The 16,610-nt window shown below is 35.5% G+C and overlaps 1 protein-coding gene across 1 annotated transcript in view; it reads right to left on the bottom strand.

Annotated features, from left to right (window-relative positions):
* Positions 1-16,610, bottom strand: part of atp10a (ATPase phospholipid transporting 10A) — a 206,094-nt gene that overhangs the window by 103,818 nt on the left and 85,666 nt on the right. The window contains exons 8-9 of the mRNA XM_082962802.1: positions 14,923-15,146; positions 13,640-13,834 (exon numbers count right to left, since the gene is read on the bottom strand). Of these exons, the coding sequence (XP_082818928.1) occupies positions 13,640-13,834; positions 14,923-15,146 (419 nt within the window). The remainder of the gene's footprint in view (positions 1-13,639; positions 13,835-14,922; positions 15,147-16,610) is intronic.

The raw sequence follows: 16,610 nt of genomic DNA on the forward strand, positions 1-16,610 counted from the left end.
CTTCCCAACTGAAACCCTGAGGCCGACTCACGACCGGTCACGTTGTACAGCGCCATATCTGCCTAACTGAAACCCTGAGGCCGACTCCCGACCGGTCAGGTTGTACAGCGCCATATCTTCCCAACTGAAACCCTGAGGCCGACAGAGGCTACTGTTTGTTCTTCTTGGAATAGAAACACCATAATATTAATACATTGAATTAAAGATACATTTCTAACAGTACAACAAATACTATAATAATTTAAACAAATTATAATCAATCTCATATTGTCTCTTCGAACAACAAAAAAGGTTTTAAAGTCTCTAGTACAGCCAATATTAAAAAACAGTCAAACTCAATCAAGAATTCAAATCGCTTTAGCCGATATGTTGCAGTTTAGTCATAGTTTAATTATTCAAAGCTCGCTTTGTGATTTAGTTTTATAACTAAAATGCTTGATTGTTTTAAAAAGACATGGATGACTTGTATTCGGTGTGATGACATGAATGACTGATGGATATACTGTATATTGAAGTAGGTATTTATGCCAATAAGTAAGTTATGCTAAAACAGTAAACAGGACTCTTACGCCTACAGATCCATGTCATTTCAATAACTTAGCTTCTAAAAGATGCCCTCTGGTGGTCTAACTAGCATTAATGGCTGACAGTAAAATAACATTATGCACTATAACATGCCATACAATTACACATCACGCTGTGCTGCAGGATGACTACTTTTAAAAGGAGGAACCACTGTACACAACAGGGTTGGCCTCAAATCACAATTGAAAATGCCTCAAATTCCCAATTAAATTAAAGTAGTAAAAAAAGGACATAGAATTGCACTTCGAATTTGAACGAAAAGAAATCGAATTTAATTCAGTGAAATTCAAATGCCTCTTCTGTTCTATATTACTGTAGGTGCATGTTATGTACAGTGCTTTCAGAAAGTATTCACACAGATTGACTTGTTCCACATTTTGTTTTTACAGCCGTTATTAAAAATGGATTAAATTGAGATTCTGTGTCACTGGCCTAAACACAATAACCCATAATGTCCAAGCGGAATTATGTTTACAGAAATGTTTACAAATTTATAAAAATAGAAAAGATTAAATGTCTTGAGTCAATACTTACTCAAGCACTTTGTTATGGAAAGCCTAAATAAGTTCTAGAGTACAAATTTGCTTAACATGTCACATAATAAATTGCATGAACTCACTCTGTGTTCAATAATAGTGTTTAACATGATTTTTGAATGACCTCATCTCTGTACTACACTGAACAAAAATATAAATGTAAAGTGTTGGTCCCATGTTTCATGAGCTGAAATATAAAGATTCCGTACATACAAAAAGCGTATTTATCTCCAATTTTGTTGCACAAATTTGTTTCCACCCCTGTTAGTGAGCATTTCTCCTTTGCCAAGATATTCCATCTACCTGACAGGTGTGGCATATCAAGAAACTGATTAAACAGCACGATCATTACACAGGTGCACCTTGTGCTGGAGACAATAAAAGGCCACTCTAAAATGTGCAGTTTTGACACACAACAAAATGCCAAAAATGTCTCAAATTTTGAAGGAGCGTGCAATTGGCATGCTGACTACAGGAATGTCCACCAGAGATGTTGCCTGAGAATTGAATGTTCATTTCTCTACCATAAGCCGCCTCCAATGTCATTTTAGAGAACTTGGCGGTACGTCAAACCGGCCTCACAACTGCAGACCATGTGTAACCACGCCAACCCAGGACCTCCACATCCGTATTCTTCACCTGCGGGATTGTCAGAGGGGTGGAGGTTCTGAAGAGTATTTCTGTCTGTAATAAAGCCCTTTTGTGGGGAAGAACTCATTCTGATTATCTGGGCCTGGTTTCTCAGTGGGTGGGCCTATGCCCTCCCAGGCCCACCCATGGCTGTACCCCTACCCAGTCATGTGAAATCTATAGATTAGGGCCTAATGAATGTATTTCAATTGACTGATGAACTATAACGCAGTAAAATTTTAAATGTTGCATGTTGCGTTTATATTTTTGTTCAGTATATCTGTAAGGTCCTCAGTCGAACAGTGAATTTCAAAACACAGATACGACTCCAAAGACCAGGGAGGTTTTCCCGATGCCTCGCAAAGAAGGGCACCTATTGGTAGATGGGTAAAAAAACAACATTTAATATCCCTTTGAGCATGGTGAAGTTATTAATTACACTTTGGAAGGGGTATCAATACACCCAGTCACTACAAAGATATAGGAGTCCTTCCTAACTCAGCTGCCAGAGAGGAAGGAAACTGTTCAGGGATTTCACCATGAGGCCAATGGTGACTTTAAAACAGTTACAGAGTTTAATGGCTGTGATAGGAGAAAACAGAGGATGGATAACCAACATTGTAGTTACTCCACAATACTAACCTAAATGACAGAGTGAAGATAAGAATGTCTGTACAGAATAAAATTATTCCAAAACATGCATCCTGTTTGCTACAAGGCACTAAAGTAAAACTGCAAAAAATGTGGCAAAGCAATTCACTTGAATACAAAGTGTTGTGTTGTGTTGTGGTTAGAGCGTTGGGTAGCCTAGTGGTTAGAGCGTTGGGCTAGTAACCGAAAGGTTGCAAGTTCAAATCCCTGAGCTGACAAGGTACAAATCTGTCATTCTGTCCCTGAACAAGGCAGTTAACCCACTGTTCCTAGGCCGTCATTGAAAATACAAATTTGTTCTTAACTGACTTGCCTAGTTTAATAAAGGTAAAATAAAAACATTTAAAAAAATAATATATATATCACTGAGTACCACTCTCTCCATATTTTCAAGCATAGTGCTGGCTGCATCATGTTATGAGTATGCTTGTAATCGGGACTGGGGAGTTTTCCAAGACAAAAAAAGGAATACAGCACAGGTAAAATCCTAGCGGAAACCTGGTTCAGTCTGCTTTCCACCAGACACTGGGAGATGAATTTCCCTTTCAGCAGGACAATAACCTAAAACACAAGGCCAAATATACACTGGAGTTGCTTACCAAGACAGTGAATGTTCCTGAGTGGCCTAGTTACAGTTTTGACTTAAATCTGCTTGAAAATCTATGGCAAGACCTGAAAATGGTTGGTTAGTAATGATCAACAACCAATTTGACAGAGGGTGAAGAATTTAGAAAATAAATGGGAAAATATTGTACAATCCAGGTGTGCAAAGCTCTTAGAGACCCAGAGAGACTCACATCTCTTAGAGATTTACCCAGAAAGACTCACACATGTATTGACTCAGGTGTGTGAATACTCATGTAAATGAGATATTTCTGGATTTCATTTTCAATAAACTTGCAAAAATTATAAAACATGTTTTCACTTTGTCATTATGGGGTATTGGGTGTAGACGGGTGAGATTTTTTTTTTTTAAATCAATTTTCAATTCAGGCTGTAACTCAAAATAATTAAATAAGTCAAGGGTTATGAATACTTTATAAAGGCACAATTTCTGCATATCAATTATTGTTGAAACAATAGACGTTCTACTTCAAATGAATGAGATCAGGGAAAACAAAACCTGTATGCGCGAATATTCAATTCATCACATTTTGTTCAACATGTCACGTGACCATGGCTTTCTATATAAAACAGGCTTCAAGGCATTCAGTTACTGTTCAATTTGGGCAAAACGAGTGACCTAAGCGACTTTGAGAGTGGTATGATCGTCGGTGCCAGGAGCGCCGGTTCCAATATCTCAGAAACGGCCGCCCTCCTCGGCTTTTCACGCACGACAGTGTACAGAGTTTACAAACAGTGGTGCGGCAGTCCTGTGGGCGAAAACAGCTCGTTGATGAGAGGTCCAAGGAAAATGGGCAAGAATCGTGCAAGCTAACAGGCGGGCCACAAACAGGCAAATAAATGAGCAGTACAACAGTGGTGTGCAGAACGGCATCCCGGATCGCACAACTCGTCGGTCCTCGTCACGGATTGGACTATTACAGCAGACGACCACACCGGGTTCTAGACCTATCAGCTAACAAGAATCGGCTCCAGTGGACAAGCGATCACCACTGGACAATTGAGGACTGGAAAAACAGTCTGGTCCGACGAATGCCAGTTCCTGTTGAGGCATGCTGATGGCAGATTCAGGATTTGGTTCAAGCGTCCTGAGTCCATTCTGCCTGGTGTCAACAGTACAGGGTGGTGTGGTGAATGTTTTCCTGAAACAGGTTAGGTCCCTTAAAACCAATTGAGAAACGTTTCCACGCTCCGAAGAATTCAGGCTGTCCTGCAGCAAAACAATTGAAAAGAATCTACCAGCCGCACAGATTTTTGACCAGCCAAAATATAATAACAAACAGAAACTGATGACCATGCTTTGTAATGTTTCTAAAACAATACATTTTACTAGTAAGAAGCAATGTGGTATTCTGCTGTATTTCAACATGTATTATTAAGTAGTAATGTGGTATACCGCTGTATTTCAACATGTATTAGTAAGTAGTAATGTGGTATACTGCTGTATTTCATCATGTATTATTAAGTAGTAATGTGGTATTCTGCTGTATTTCAACATGTATTAGTAAGTAGTAATGTGGTATACTGCTGTATTTCATCATGTATTATTAAGTAGTAATGTGGTATTCTGCTGTATTTCAACATGTATTAGTAAGTAGTAATGTGGTATACTGCTGTATTTCATGTATTATTAAGTAGTAATGTGGTATACTGCTGTATTTCAACATGTATTATTAAGTAGTAATCTGGTATACTGCTGTATTTCAACATGTATTAGTAAGTAGTAATGTGGTATACTGCTGTATTTCATCATGTATTATTAAGTAGTAATGTGGTATACTGCTCAATCTCATTATGTATTATTAAGTAATGTGGTATACTGCTGTATTTCATCATGTATTATTAAGTAGTAATGTGGTATACTGCTGTATTTCATCATGTATTAGTAAGTAGTAATGTGGTATACTGCTGTATTTCATCATGTATTATTAAGTAGTAATATGGTGTACTGCTGTATTTCATCATGTATTATTAAGTAGTAATGTGGTATACTGCTGTATTTCATCATGTATTATTAAGTAGTAATGTGGTATACCGCTGTATTTCATCATGTATTATTAAGTAGTAATGTGGTATACTGCTGTATTTCATCATGTATTATTAAGTAGTAATGTGGTATACTGCTGTATTTCATCATGTATTATTAAGTAGTAATCTGGTATACTGCTGTATTTCAATATGTATTATTAAGTAGTAATGTGGTATACTGCTGTATTTCATCATGTATTATTAAGTAGTAATGTGGTATACTGCTGTATTTCATCATGTATTATTAAGTAGTAATGTGGTATACTGCTGTATTTCAACATGTATTAGTAAGTAGTAATGTGGTATATTGCTGTATTTCATCATGTATTATTAAGTAGTAATGTGGTATACTGTTGTATTTCAAAATGTATTAGTAAGAAGTAATGTGGTATACTGCTGTATTTCATCATGTATTATTAAGTAATGTGGTATACTGCTGTATTTCATAATCTATTAGTAAGAAGTAATGTGGTGTACTGCTGTATTTCAACATGTATTAGTAAGTAGTAATGTGGTATACTGCTGTATTTCAACATGTATTATTAAGTAGTAATGTGGTATACCGCTGTATTTCATCATGTATTATTAAGTAGTAATGTGGTATAATGCTGTATTTCATCATGTATTATTAAGTAGTAATGTGGTATACTGCTGTATTTCATCATGTATTATTAAGTAGTAATGTGGTATACTGCTGTATTTCATCATGTATTATTAAGTAGTAATGTGGTATACTGCTGTATTTCATCATGTATTATTAAGTAATGTGGTATACTGCTGTATTTCATCATGTATTATTAAGTAGTAATGTGGTATACTGCTGTATTTCATCATGTATTATTAAGTAGTAATGTGGTATACCGCTGTATTTCATCATGTATTATTAAGTAGTAATGTGGTATACTGCTGTATTTCAACATGTATTAGTAAGTAGTAATGTGGTATACTGCTGTATTTCAACATGTATTAGTAAGTAGTAATGTGGTATACTGCTGTATTTCATCATGTATTATTAAGTAGTAATGTGGTATTCTGCTGTATTTCAACATGTATTAGTAAGTAGTAATGTGGTATACTGCTGTATTTCATCATGTATTATTAAGTAGTAATGTGGTATTCTGCTGTATTTCAACATGTATTAGTAAGTAGTAATGTGGTATACTGCTGTATTTCATCATGTATTATTAAGTAGTAATGTGGTATACTGCTGTATTTCAACATGTATTATTAAGTAGTAATCTGGTATACTGCTGTATTTCAACATGTATTAGTAAGTAGTAATGTGGTATACTGCTGTATTTCATCATGTATTATTAAGTAGTAATGTGGTATACTGCTCAATCTCATTATGTATTATTAAGTAATGTGGTATACTGCTGTATTTCATCATGTATTATTAAGTAGTAATGTGGTATACTGCTGTATTTCATCATGTATTAGTAAGTAGTAATGTGGTATACTGCTGTATTTCATCATGTATTATTAAGTAGTAATATGGTGTACTGCTGTATTTCATCATGTATTATTAAGTAGTAATGTGGTATACTGCTGTATTTCATCATGTATTATTAAGTAGTAATGTGGTATAACGCTGTATTTCATCATGTATTATTAAGTAGTAATGTGGTATACTGCTGTATTTCATCATGTATTATTAAGTAGTAATGTGGTATACTGCTGTATTTCATCATGTATTATTAAGTAGTAATGTGGTATACTGCTGTATTTCATAATGTATTATTAAGTAGTAATCTGGTATACTGCTGTATTTCAATATGTATTATTAAGTAGTAATGTGGTATACTGCTGTATTTCATCATGTATTAGTAAGTAGTAATGTGGTATACTGCTGTATTTCATCATGTATTATTAAGTAGTAATGTGGTATACTGCTCAATCTCATCATGTATTATTAAGTAATGTGGTATACTGCTGTATTTCATCATGTATTATTAAGTAGTAATGAGGTATACTGCTGTATTTCATCATGTATTATTAAGAAGTAATGTGGTATACTGCTGTATTTCATCATGTATTATTAAGTAGTAATGTGGTATACTGCTGTATTTCATCATGTATTATTAAGTAGTAATGTGGTATACCGCTGTATTTCATCATGTATTATTAAGTAGTAATGTGGTATACTGCTGTATTTCAACATGTATTAGTAAGTAGTAATGTGGTATACTGCTGTATTTCAACATGTATTAGTAAGTAGTAATGTGGTATACTGCTGTATTTCATCATGTATTATTAAGTAGTAATGTGGTATTCTGCTGTATTTCAACATGTATTAGTAAGTAGTAATGTGGTATACTGCTGTATTTCATCATGTATTATTAAGTAGTAATGTGGTATACTGCTCAATCTCATTATGTATTATTAAGTAATGTGGTATACTGCTGTATTTTATCATGTATTATTAAGTAGTAATATGGTGTACTGCTGTATTTCATCATGTATTATTAAGTAGTAATGTGGTATACTGCTGTATTTCATCATGTATTATTAAGTAGTAATGTGGTATACCGCTGTATTTCATCATGTATTATTAAGTAGTAATGTGGTATACTGCTGTATTTCATCATGTATTATTAAGTAGTAATGTGGTATACTGCTGTATTTCATCATGTATTATTAAGTAGTAATGTGGTATACTGCTGTATTTCATAATGTATTATTAAGTAGTAATCTGGTATACTGCTGTATTTCAATATGTATTATTAAGTAGTAATCTGGTATACTGCTGTATTTCAATATGTATTATTAAGTAGTAATGTGGTATACTGCTGTATTTCATCATGTATTATTAAGTAGTAATGTGGTATACTGCTGTATTTCATCATGTATTATTAAGTAGTAATGTGGTATACTGCTGTATTTCAACATGTATTAGTAAGTAGTAATGTGGTATATTGCTGTATTTCATCATGTATTATTAAGTAGTAATGTGGTATACTGTTGTATTTCAAAATGTATTAGTAAGAAGTAATGTGGTATACTGCTGTATTTCATCATGTATTATTAAGTAATGTGGTATACTGCTGTATTTCATAATCTATTAGTAAGAAGTAATGTGGTGTACTGCTCAATCTCATCATGTATTATTAAGTAGTAATGTGGTATACTGCTGTATTTCATCATGTATTATTAAGTAGTAATGTGGTATACTGCTGTATTTCATCATGTATTATTAAGTAGTAATGTGGTATACTGCTGTATTTCAACATGTATTAGTAAGTAGTAATGTGGTATACCGCTGTATTTCATCATGTATTATTAAGTAGTAATGTGGTATAATGCTGTATTTCATCATGTATTATTAAGTAGTAATGTGGTATACTGCTGTATTTCATCATGTATTATTAAGTAGTAATGTGGTATACTGCTGTATTTCATCATGTATTAGTAAGTAGTAATGTGGTATACTGCTCAATCTCATCATGTATTATTAAGTAGTAATGTGGTATACTGCTCAATCTCATCATGTATTATTAAGTAATGTGGTATACTGCTGTATTTCATCATGTATTATTAAGTAGTAATGTGGTATACTGCTGTATTTCATCATGTATTATTAAGAAGTAATGTGGTATACTGCTGTATTTCATCATGTATTATTAAGTAGTAATGTGGTATACTGCTGTATTTCATCATGTATTAGTAAGTAGTAATGTGGTATACTGCTGTATTTCATCATGTATTATTAAGTAGTAATATGGTGTACTGCTGTATTTCATCATGTATTATTAAGTAGTAATGTGGTATACTGCTGTATTTCATCATGTATTATTAAGTAGTAATGTGGTATACTGCTGTATTTCATCATGTATTATTAAGTAGTAATGTGGTATACTGCTCAATCTCATCATGTATTATTAAGAAGTAATGTGGTATACTGCTCAATCTCATCATGTATTATTAAGTAATGTGGTATACTGCTGTATTTCATCATGTATTATTAAGTAGTAATGTGGTATACTGCTGTATTTCATCATGTATTATTAAGAAGTAATGTGGTATACTGCTGTATTTCATCATGTATTATTAAGTAGTAATGTGGTATACTGCTGTATTTCATCATGTATTAGTAAGTAGTAATGTGGTATACTGCTGTATTTCATCATGTATTATTAAGTAGTAATATGGTGTACTGCTGTATTTCATCATGTATTATTAAGTAGTAATGTGGTATACTGCTGTATTTCATCATGTATTATTAAGTAGTAATGTGGTATACCGCTGTATTTCATCATGTATTATTAAGTAGTAATGTGGTATACTGCTGTATTTCAACATGTATTAGTAAGTAGTAATGTGGTATACTGCTGTATTTCAACATGTATTAGTAAGTAGTAATGTGGTATACTGCTGTATTTCATCATGTATTATTAAGTAGTAATGTGGTATACTGTTGTATTTCAAAATGTATTAGTAAGAAGTAATGTGGTATACTGCTGTATTTCATCATGTATTATTAAGTAATGTGGTATACTGCTGTATTTCATAATCTATTAGTAAGAAGTAATGTGGTGTACTGCTGTATTTCAACATGTATTAGTAAGTAGTAATGTGGTATACTGCTGTATTTCAACATGTATTATTAAGTAGTAATGTGGTATACCGCTGTATTTCATCATGTATTATTAAGTAGTAATGTGGTATAATGCTGTATTTCATCATGTATTATTAAGTAGTAATGTGGTATAGTGCTGTATTTCATCATGTATTATTAAATAGTAATGTGGTATACTGCTGTATTTCATCATGTATTAGTAAGTAGTAATGTGGTATACTGCTCAATCTCATCATGTATTATTAAGTAGTAATGTGGTATACTGCTCAATCTCATCATGTATTATTAAGTAATGTGGTATACTGCTGTATTTCATCATGTATTATTAAGTAGTAATGTGGTATACTGCTGTATTTCATCATGTATTATTAAGAAGCAATGTGGTATACTGCTGTATTTCATCATGTATTATTAAGTAGTAATGTGGTATACTGCTGTATTTCATCATGTATTAGTAAGTAGTAATGTGGTATACTGCTGTATTTCATCATGTATTAGTAAGTAGTAATGTGGTATACTGCTGTATTTCATCATGTATTATTAAGTAGTAATATGGTGTACTGCTGTATTTCATCATGTATTATTAAGTAGTAATGTGGTATACTGCTGTATTTCATCATGTATTATTAAGTAGTAATGTGGTATACCGCTGTATTTCATCATGTATTATTAAGTAGTAATGTGGTATAGTGCTGTATTTCATCATGTATTATTAAGTAGTAATGTGGTATACCGCTGTATTTCATCATGTATTAATAAGTAGTAATGTGGTATACTGCTGTATTTCAACATGTATTAGTAAGTAGTAATGTGGTATACTGCTGTATTTCAACATGTATTAGTAAGTAGTAATGTGGTATACTGCTGTATTTCATCATGTATTATTAAGTAGTAATGTGGTATACTGTTGTATTTCAAAATGTATTAGTAAGAAGTAATGTGGTATACTGCTGTATTTCATCATGTATTGTGGTATACTGCTGTATTTCATAATCTATTAGTAAGAAGTAATGTGGTGTACTGCTGTATTTCAACATGTATTAGTAAGTAGTAATGTGGTATACCGCTGTATTTCAACATGTATTATTAAGTAGTAATGTGGTATACCGCTGTATTTCATCATGTATTATTAAGTAGTAATGTGGTATAATGCTGTATTTCATCATGTATTATTAAGTAGTAATGTGGTATAGTGCTGTATTTCATCATGTATTATTAAGTAGTAATGTGGTATACTGCTGTATTTCATCATGTATTAGTAAGTAGTAATGTGGTATACTGCTCAATCTCATCATGTATTATTAAGTAGTAATGTGGTATACTGCTCAATCTCATCATGTATTATTAAGTAATGTGGTATACTGCTGTATTTTATCATGTATTATTAAGTAGTAATGTGGTATACTGCTGTATTTCATCATGTATTATTAAGAAGTAATGTGGTATACTGCTGTATTTCATCATGTATTATTAAGTAGTAATGTGGTATACTGCTGTATTTCATCATGTATTAGTAAGTAGTAATGTGGTATACTGCTGTATTTCATCATGTATTATTAAGTAGTAATATGGTGTACTGCTGTATTTCATCATATATTATTAAGTAGTAATGTGGTATACTGCTGTATTTCATCATGTATTATTAAGTAGTAATGTGGTATACCGCTGTATTTCATCATGTATTATTAAGTAGTAATGTGGTATACCGCTGTATTTCATCATGTATTATTAAGTAGTAATGTGGTATACTGCTGTATTTCAACATGTATTAGTAAGTAGTAATGTGGTATACTGCTGTATTTCAACATGTATTAGTAAGTAGTAATGTGGTATACTGCTGTATTTCATCATGTATTATTAAGTAGTAATGTGGTATACTGTTGTATTTCAAAATGTATTAGTAAGAAGTAATGTGGTATACTGCTGTATTTCATCATGTATTATTAAGTAATGTGGTATACTGCTGTATTTCATAATCTATTAGTAAGAAGTAATGTGGTGTACTGCTGTATTTCAACATGTATTAGTAAGTAGTAATGTGGTATACTGCTGTATTTCAACATGTATTATTAAATAGTAATGTGGTATACCGCTGTATTTCATCATGTATTATTAAGTAGTAATGTGGTATAATGCTGTATTTCATCATGTATTATTAAGTAGTAATGTGGTATAGTGCTGTATTTCATCATGTATTATTAAGTAGTAATGTGGTATACTGCTGTATTTCATCATGTATTATTAAGTAGTAATGTGGTATACTGCTCAATCTCATCATGTATTATTAAGTAATGTGGTATACTGCTGTATTTCATCATGTATTATTAAGTAGTAATGTGGTATACTGCTGTATTTCATCATGTATTATTAAGAAGTAATGTGGTATACTGCTGTATTTCATCATGTATTATTAAGTAGTAATGTGGTATACTGCTGTATTTCATCATGTATTAGTAAGTAGTAATGTGGTATACTGCTGTATTTCATCATGTATTATTAAGTAGTAATATGGTGTACTGCTGTATTTCATCATGTATTATTAAGTAGTAATGTGGTATACTGCTGTATTTCATCATGTATTATTAAGTAGTAATGTGGTATACCGCTGTATTTCATCATGTATTATTAAGTAGTAATGTGGTATACTGCTGTATTTCATCATGTATTATTAAGTAGTAATGTGGTATACCGCTGTATTTCATCATGTATTATTAAGTAGTAATGTGGTATACTGCTGTATTTCAACATGTATTAGTAAGTAGTAATGTGGTATACCACTGTATTTCATCATGTATTAGTAAGTAGTAATGTGGTATACTGCTGTATTTCAACATGTATTAGTAAGTAGTAATGTGCTATACTGCTGTATTTCAACATGTATTAGTAAGTAGTAATGTGGTATACTGCTGTATTTCATCATGTATTAGTAAGTAGTAATGTGGTATACTGCTGTATTTCATCATGTATTATTAAGTAGTAATGTGGTATACTGCTGTATTTCAACATGTATTAGTAAGTAGTAATGTGGTATACTGCTGTATTTCATCATGTATTATTAAGTAGTAATGTGGTATACTGCTGTATTTCATAATGTATTATTAAGTAGTAATGTGGTATACTGCTGTATTTCATCATGTATTATTAAGTAGTAATGTGGTATACTGCTGTATTTCATCATGTATTATTAAGTAGTAATGTGGTATACTGCTGTATTTCATCATGTATTATTAAGTAGTAATGTGGTATACTGCTGTATTTCATCATGTATTATTAAGTAGTAATGTGGTATACTGCTGTATTTCATCATGTATTATTAAGTAGTAATGTGGTATACTGCTGTATTTCATCATGTATTATTAAGTAGTAATGTGGTATACTGCTGTATTTCATCATGTATTATTAAGTAGTAATGTGGTATACTGCTGTATTTCATCATGTATTAGTAAGTAGTAATGTGGTATACTGCTGTATTTCAACATGTATTATTAAGTAGTAATGTGGTATACTGCTGTATTTCATCATGTAAACAGCTATGAAACAGGAGGACAAAGTCTCACTTTGTTGACTTGAGTAAATTAGACCAAGTTTCATGCCCGTTGCCAGCGCCTCCAAAAACGTATCTATCAGCGCAAAGCTGTTGCTGGGTATTTCTTTGTGCGATTAGCAGCTATGAAACAAAATAACAGAAATACAAGTCATAAAACTCACACGTATGCTCATACTTGAATTTTGACTCCTTTTATTCACTAATGCAAATGTAACGTAGAGCCCTGCGGTGACTCCACGCTAACGTGGCCGGCGAAAGACATTCTTACCCGCCAATATCTAAATCTACCCGCGGGTGGCGCGGGTGTTCATTATATGCCCTTAACCAATCCCTGTGGAACGCTTTCAACACCTTGTAGAGTCTATGCCCCCTGACGAATTGAGGCTGTTCTGAGGGCAAAAAGGGATGGTACAACTCAATATTAGGAAGGTGTCCCTAATGTTTTGTCCACTCAGTGCCTACCTTCTGCCGTGGCTGATTGGGCGACGACACCACCACCGTGTTACAGATGGTGAGGGCGATGAAGAAATCGATGACGTCAGTGAGGTCAGAGGGTAGCTGAGACAGGGACTGGCTGTGGAACCTCTTGAAGGTCATCTGGCTACTGCAGTGGTTGACCTTGTCCAGGAGCTGGGGGTCAGGGGTGACCTCCTTCTCCTGTGGAGGAAAGAAAGAAAGAAAGAAAGAAAGAAAGAAAGAAAGAAAGAAAGAAAGAAAGAAAGAAAGAAAGAAAGAAAGAAAGAGAAGAAAGAAAGAAAGAAAGAAAGAAAGAAAGAAAGAAAGAAAGAAAGAAAGAAAGAAAGAAAGAAAGAAAGAAAGAAAGAAAGAAAGAAAGAAAGAAAGAGAGAGAGAGGAGAGAGAGAGAGAGAGAGAGAGAGAGAGAGAGAGAGAGAGAGAGAGAGAGAGAGAGAGAGAGAGAAGGTTCAGAATAATGTTTTTTGTCATTTTCAGGTCATGGAAATGTGTATTATTTTTTTTGCCTTTTAACTCACCACGAGAAACCTACACACAGAAACATACCCCCAGGATCAGCTATGACTTCTTCAAGGGAACAACAGCAGGAAAAGGCATCTAGGATACTTAGAATCCCACCAGATTTAACTCATCTGACTTGTAACCAACGACCCTCTGATTGCATGCTGCCCTCTCCAACCTGCTGCCCCCTCTCCAACCTGCTGCCCCCTCTCCAACCTGCTGCCCCCTCTCCAACCTGCTGCCCCCTGTCCAACCTGCTGCCCCCTGTCCAACCTGCTGCCCCCTGTCCAACCTGCTGCCCCCTGTCCAACCTGCTGCCCCCTGTCCAACCTGCTGCTCTCTCCAACCTGCTGCCCTCTCCAACCTGCTGCCCTCTCCAACCTGCTGCCCTCTCCAACCTGCTGCCCTCTCCAACCTGCTGCCCTCTCCAACCTGCTGCCCTCTCCAACATGCTGCCCTCTCCAACATGCTGCCCTCTCCAACATGCTGCCCTCTCCAACCTCTTGGCTACCTGCTGCCTTAAGTTCATACTGTAGATCCCTCAAACTCAACTCTGGACCTCCAAGCCAGTCCCCACCCCCATTCTTCCCCTCTAATCAGGGACTGATTTAGACCTGGGACACCAGGTGAGTGCAATAAATGATCAGGTAGAACAAAACAAAAAAAACAGCAGTACTCTGAACCTCGTAGAGTAAGATTGGAATACCCCTGCTGTAGCCAGTGGACACAGCTCTGAGCAGTGTGTTGAGAAGTAACCGCAAGATAAGTACCATGGGGCTGCTGAATGCAGTGTGTTTGGACAGGATGCTGGCCCTCTTGGCTTCGGCCCGACTGCCAGTCCTGCGGTGGGACTTGGTGCTCTGGGAGCGCAGAACCACCTTGGCAGCGCTCTGGTTGCTGGCGACGCTGTCCCGTCTGGGCAAGGTGCCGCTGTGGGAAGTACAGTCCTCCTCCTCTGAGTCCACCAGGTCCTGGTACATGGCCAGACGTCTCGCTGGGGAGGACAGAAACACAGAATGTTATAAAACAAAACTGCTACTAGAGTCCAGACTTCCTCATTCCTAGATAAACAACAACGGTGTGATCTAGCAGACTGCAGTGTGAGATGGGTAATGTTCATTAGGAAAGACAACGTAACACGTTAACTTTGTTTTGTTGCAGATAGTGCCACCCTGTTGCCTTCTGTTTGGTGTCTAATGAATACACCCCAGGCCTCCAGCACTGTTCACGTCGTGGGAGAACCATCTCCTAACCCTACAGTACAGTCACCCTACAGTACAGTCACCCTACAGTACAGTCACCCCACAGTACAGTAACCCTACAGTACAGTAACCCTACAGTAACCCTACAGTATAGTAACCCTACAGTACAGTCACCCTACAGTACAGTCACCCTACAGTACAGTCACCCTACAATACAGTCACCCTACAGTACAGTAACCCTGCAGTAACCCTACAGTATAGTAACCCTACAGTCACCCTACAGTACAGTAACCCTACAGTATAGTAACCCTACAGTATAGTAACCCTACAGTCACCCTACAGTACAGTAACCCTACAGTATAGTAACCCTACAGTACAGTAACCCTACAGTATAGTAACCCTACAGTACAGTAACCCTACAGTACAGTAACCCTGCAGTATAGCAACCCTGCAGTACAGTCACCCTGCAGTACAGTCACCCTACAGTACAGTAACCCTACAGTACAGTCACCCTACAGTACAGTCACCCTACAGTATAGTAACCCTACAGTATAGTAACCCTACAGTATAGTAACACTACAGTAACCCTACAGTACAGTAACCCTACAGTACAGTAACCCTACAGTATAGTAACCCTACAGTACAGTAACCCTACAGTACAGTAACCCTACAGTAACCCTACAGTACAGTAACCCTACAGTAACCCTACAGTACAGTAACCCTACAGTACAGTAACCCTACAGTACAGTCACCCTACAGTACAGTCACCCTACAGTACAGTCACCCTACAGTACAGTCACCCTACAGTAACCCTACAGTACATTCGCCAGTACAGTCACCCTACAGTACAGTCACCCTACAGTACAGTCACCCTACAGTAACCCTACAGTACATTCGCCCTACAGTATAGTAACCCTACAGTATAGTAACCCTACAGTATAGTAACCCTACAGTACAGTAACCCTACAGTACAGTCACCCTACAGTACAGTAACCCTACAGTACAGTAACCCTACAGTAACCCTACAGTAACCCTACAGTACAGTAACCCTACAGTACAGTCACCCTACAGTACAGTAACCCTACAGTAACCCTACAGTACAGTCACCCTACAGTATAGTAACCCTACAGTATAGTAACCCTACAGTACAGTCACCCTACACTACAGTCACCCCACAGTACAGTAACCCCACAGTACAGTCACCCTACAGTACAGTCACCCTACAGTACAGTCACCCCGCAGTACAGTAACCCCGC

Source organism: Salmo salar, chromosome 16 (assembly GCF_965601325.2).
Source record: "Salmo salar chromosome 16, fSalSal1, whole genome shotgun sequence".
Taxonomy (NCBI): Eukaryota; Metazoa; Chordata; class Actinopteri; order Salmoniformes; family Salmonidae; genus Salmo; species Salmo salar.